The sequence below is a fragment of the Gadus chalcogrammus genome, chromosome 18, assembly GCF_026213295.1.
Source record: "Gadus chalcogrammus isolate NIFS_2021 chromosome 18, NIFS_Gcha_1.0, whole genome shotgun sequence".
NCBI lineage: Eukaryota > Metazoa > Chordata > Actinopteri > Gadiformes > Gadidae > Gadus > Gadus chalcogrammus.
This window is the reverse complement of record NC_079429.1, coordinates 7,858,545-7,863,544: the sequence shown is the minus strand read 5'-3', so window position 1 is coordinate 7,863,544 and position 5,000 is coordinate 7,858,545. Positions and strand designations below refer to the sequence as shown.

General features: G+C 61.3%; 1 protein-coding gene across 1 annotated transcript in view; it reads left to right on the top strand.

Annotated features, from left to right (window-relative positions):
* The window catches only part of LOC130371625 (synaptopodin 2-like protein), a 13,694-nt gene that overhangs the window by 8,673 nt on the left and 21 nt on the right, over positions 1-5,000 (top strand). The window contains exons 5-8 of the mRNA XM_056577460.1: positions 700-1,753; positions 2,268-2,306; positions 2,397-3,527; positions 3,813-5,000. The exon at positions 3,813-5,000 is cut by the window's right edge and continues 21 nt beyond it. Of these exons, the coding sequence (XP_056433435.1) occupies positions 700-1,753; positions 2,268-2,306; positions 2,397-3,527; positions 3,813-3,909 (2,321 nt within the window). The 3' untranslated portion in view covers positions 3,910-5,000. The remainder of the gene's footprint in view (positions 1-699; positions 1,754-2,267; positions 2,307-2,396; positions 3,528-3,812) is intronic.

The following is a 5,000-nucleotide window of genomic DNA, read 5'->3' as shown; positions in this document are numbered from 1 at the left end:
GAGATAATTCAAGCATTAATGATTGACCTCACACTCTAAAAAATACACATCAGATGTGTATTTCCGGACATTTCCACCAGACCCCCGCTGCCACTCATTACACACCCTGATCTAACCCCCTCGGACTGTGTGACTCACTGTCTTCTTTTGATTCCCGCAGCACACATTACTGTCGCTCCACGCTAATCCTTATTCCCTGTCAGCAGAGCCTTTGATTCTGATTTAGTGTCTGAGTTTGTACATTTCTCAGTTTTCTCTTCATGTGTGCTATTTTTGGATTTTTCCCCCTTTTCTATCTAATCCTCCAGCAATATAAATATATTTGTTTTACATTTTTTATTCCTTTGGATTTATTCTATTAATCACTTATTCACCGTTTTTTCTCACATTTGACCCTCCTCTGTCTCTCTCTATCTCTCTCTCTCTCTCTGTTTCCCACTCTCGATCTCTCTCTCCCCCTATCTTTCGCACTCTCTTTTTCTTTCTGACTCTGTCTCCCTCCCCCCCTCTCTCGCCCCCCTTTCTCCCTCTCCCTCTCTTCCCCTATCTTTCTTGCTCTCCTCCTCTCTTCCCCCCCCCCTCACTCTCTCTCCCCCCCTCTCTCTCTCCCTCCCTCCCTCTCTCTCTCTCTCTCTCTCTCCCCCCTCTACCCCATTTCCCTCCCTCCCTCCCCCCTCTCCCCCCCCCCTCCCCCTGCAGAGCTGCATCGCGGGGAGAGTGTGGTGGAGAAGCAGGTGAAGGAGGCGCGCACCAAGTGCCGGTCCATCGCCTCTCTGCTGACAGACGCCCCCAACCCCAACTCCAAGGGGGTGCTCATGTTCAAGAAGCGCCGGCAGAGGGCCAAGAAATACACGCTGACCTGCTTTGGCAAGGCCGAGGGGGAGGACACTGAGGGGGACACCGGGGGGGAGACGGAGGAGGAAGAGGGGGGAGGTTCTGCCCTCAGCGGCTCTGAGGTCGAGGAAGAGGATTTCTCGGCGTCCTACGACCCGACGTGGGACAGCGGCTACCTGGACCTGCTGGACCGCATGAGCTCCGCCTGCCCGGGCACCACCCCCACCACGCCGTCCACCCATCGCAACCCGGGGCTCGACCCCTCGGCCTATCAGAGCCCGGGGTCGGAGTACACAGGGTACAACGGCGTGGCCTTCCAAGGCCCCAGGCTGGAGAGCGGCAGCGCGAAGCAGCCAATCGCTGCGGCGCTCGCGGCTCCCCACTCCGCCCCCATGTCCCCCCACGCGGCGGCCCTGACCAACGGGGCGTCGATGGTGGTCAGCCGGGCCAGCGTGGTCCTGACCCCGGCCGCTGCGGCACCAGGCTCTTACCAAGCTGGGCCCCAGCAGCAGCAGCAGCAGCAGCAGCATCATCATCAGCAGCCCACAGCCTACCAGCGCCTCGATCCCGCCGTGAACTCAGAGCACCACGCCCTCGCCGCCGCGCCCCCCAATGCCAACGCCGCCGCCGGCGTCCTGAACCGCACCGCCCGACCCTTCGGCTCCGGTCCCGGCGCCGCCCGGGCCCCCGTGGCCTTCCGTCCGCCCCAGCCCAGGTCCGCCGCCGCCGCCTCCGTTACCGCGGCGACCAGGCCGGTGACGGCCGTTTCCGCGGTGACGATACAGCCGCAGCGGCCGTTGCCAGGGCCCGAGGCCAGGAGAGCGGTGTCCACCACCTCCCTCTACATCTCCCCCAGAGGCAACGGCGGCAACAACAACAACGGCGCCGCTGCCACCTTCCCTCCCCCCGCGCCTCTCCCCCGCGTCGCCCCCGTCCTCGTTGGCCTCCGCCCAACCCCCGCCTCAGCCCGTGCCCTTCTCCCCGCACTACTCAGGGCCGCCCGCCGCGTTCCCTCCCCCCTCCGGCCCCTACTCCCCCGCCAGCGCCGCCCCTCCCCTCGGCCAGGCCCCCGCTCAAGGTCCACCGAGCTGTCAATCAGCCTCGCAGCCCTTCTCCCACCCCTCCCCTCCTCACCCTCAGCCCTTCTCCCACCCCCTCTCCCACCCCTCACCCCCACACGCTCAGCCTTTCTCCCACCCCTCACCCCCACAACCTCAGTCCTTCTCCCATCCCTCACCCCCACACCCTCAGTCCTTCTCCCATCCCTCACCCCCGACCCCTCAGTCCTTCTCCCATCCCTCACCCCCGACCCCTCAGTCCTTCTCCCATCCCTCACCCCCACACCCTCAGCCCTTCTCTCCCACTCACTCCTCTCAGTCATTTCCCTCTCCCAACGGCCCGGCTCACCTCCCTTCCTTCTCTGGTATCTCTGGCCCTCCCCCCACCCCCCCCCACCCCACTGCCCCCACCCAGTTAGCCTTCCAGCCCCAGACCAACGGCTCCCCACCCCATCCTCCCCCTTCCACCTACACACACCACCCCCCTCCCCCTCAACCCTTCAGCCCCTATATCAACGTGACAGGTAGCCCTGTGACTCACCCGGCCCCCGTCGCTACCATGGCAACCGCGGGGTCTCCGCAGCAGCCCCCTCCTCCTCCTCCTCCTCCTCAGGCCGACTCCCTGGCGTCCCGGGAGCAGCGCATCTCCGTGCCCGCCGCGCGCACCGGCATCCTGCAGGACGCCCGTCGCCGTGCCAACAACAAGCCCATGTTCTGCGCCGTGCAGAACAAGGACGTGTCGCCCAACCCGGCGCTGCTCTCCATGCTGCAGAACATGGACTCCCCCACGGGGCCCACCGGCCCGGCCCAGGCCCCGCCCCCCGCCGGGGACGCCGGGGGCCACGAGTCGGGCCCCGAGGAGGACTGGCTGCGGCTCGGGGCGGAGGCCTGTAACTTCATGCAGGCCCAGCGTGGGCCCCGGCCCCCTCCCGTGGCCCCCAAGCCCCAGGCGCCCCAGGCCCCCCAGATGGGCCAGATGGAGGGTAAAGGCGGGCAGCTGTTTGCCCGCAGACAGAGCCGGATGGACCGCTACGTGGTGGACCGCTCGCCCTCCGCGGCCGCCGCGCCCTTCTCCCCCGGGCGCCCCAGAGAGGCCTCCCCGACCCCCTCCCTCCCCGCCACCTGGAAGTACTCGTCCAGCATCCGAGCCCCGCCGCCCATCAGCTACAACCCCCTCCTCTCCCCCTCCTGCCCCCTCAAGGCCCAGAAGCCCCAGAAGGCTGAGGCGGGGAGAGCGGGGCCGAAGACCGGATCCAAAACGGCCGCAAAGAAAGGGGGCCTCAAGCCCTTGGAGATCATGACTCATCAGCCGTACCAGCTCAACTCGTCGCTCTTCACCTACGTGCCCGGCGCCCCTCAGATGACCTCCAGCCCCCAGCGGCCCCAGCAGCAGCAGCAGCAGCAGCAGCAGCAGAGAGGCACGATGGGGGGTTACCAGACCCCCATGCAAACGGCGCGAGTGCGCGAGGTCAAGCGCTTCTCCACGCCCCCCCCCGTGGCGACGGGGCCCTCCCTGAAGGTCCTCGTACCGCGGTCAGTCACCTCCCTGGGCGAGCCCACCTGGCGCTCCGAGCCCGCCTTCTCCTACCAGCCGGCCCCGGGCTACCCCCAGCCCCAGCCCCAGCCCCAGCCCCAGCCCCAGCCCCAGCCCCAGCCCCAGCCCCAGCCCGGCAGCCCCGCCTGCTACTACCCTCAGGCCTCTCAGTGGGCCGCCTCCTCCCCGCTGTCCCCTCCGGCTCCACCCGCTCCCACAGCTCCTCTCCCCCAGCTTCCCCACCTGACCTCGGTGCATCAAGGGGCCCCCATGCACGTCCCCACCTTCTCCCACCGCCAGGGATCTGGCTCGGAGCAGGCCAACCGGCAGTTTATCAGCGTTCCAGATCTGAGCCCCACCAACGGGTACCGCCCCTCGTCCAGGAGCAGCCAGTCTTCGGTGGGCGGTCCGAGACCCAGGTTCAGCACCAGCAACCTGGGCCTGCAGCCCTGTGTCTGGCGGCCAGCAGCCACCATGCACTGAGGGGAGACGGCTCGGTCGAATGAACTGAACAGCACCCCCGTGTGGCCGGAACCGTAGAGGACATCTTTACACCAGGGGTCTTTTCAATGAGGCCATGTTGAGATTTAATTTAGTAGTAAGCACGGAGTAGTTGATTTTCAATTGGGTTTCAAATCAAATCTGTTCACCATTAAAGCACGTTTTTTTTTTGTTTTTTTTTAATGTATCTGTCACTTGGAGCACATTTTAATATTCCTTTAGAGCTGTAGTCGTCCACGTTCAATGTAGTTGTTTGCATTTTATTGTTGTTATTGGGAACACTGTGTGACATAAAGAAAATGTAAGAATGACTGCGGTGGACGAATCGATATGGTGGAGTTAAGAAACATGGTCGGACTAGGTTGTGAAGGTCGGAAGACAACTTTGATGAAATGTACTGTAAATACTTGAAGAGATATTAATATTGAGAAGCAATGATGAATACAGTCTGAGGAATCGGGTCGAAGAATCCGGGATATGTTAAAAGAAGAGGAAGACAGAGACAGAGCGAACAGACCGAACTGAAAGAGAGGGAGAGGTATAAAACAGACAATGAAAGAATCTGGAGAGCGGTTACCAAGCCCTCGTCCGCAGATTGAAAAGCCAGTGTACGTGAATACCAACCTCCCAAATCTCATTGAATATTCTTTGTATTGTACTTTAAGAGCATGAGCCATGCTAAGGTATGTTAATGACTTTTTGTGTCAGTGGTTTATAGATGCACCTACCTGCTCTCTGTCACAGTGTTGTTTTGTGTGTGTGCCTCGATATAATCTTTTTTTCACTGGGTGAAAGCACTTTTACCATGAATAAGATGATATGGTAGTGGGGGAGGGGGGGAGCTTGGGGGGCATAAGTTTATGTTAAATCTAGAGTAGGGAACTTTTTGGCATGAAAACAAATGCAGTTTGAGGTAAATATATTTTTAGCTGTAACTCTGTACCACAAAGCGAGCTTCGGAATAAAAATAGAAGTCACCTCAGCTGTCCTTCTCTTCCTGTGCCACCTACACACGTCGGCTCCGCTCTCTCAGCCTATGTCTCTCGGCCTCCCTCTCCTGTCGGATCCATAAA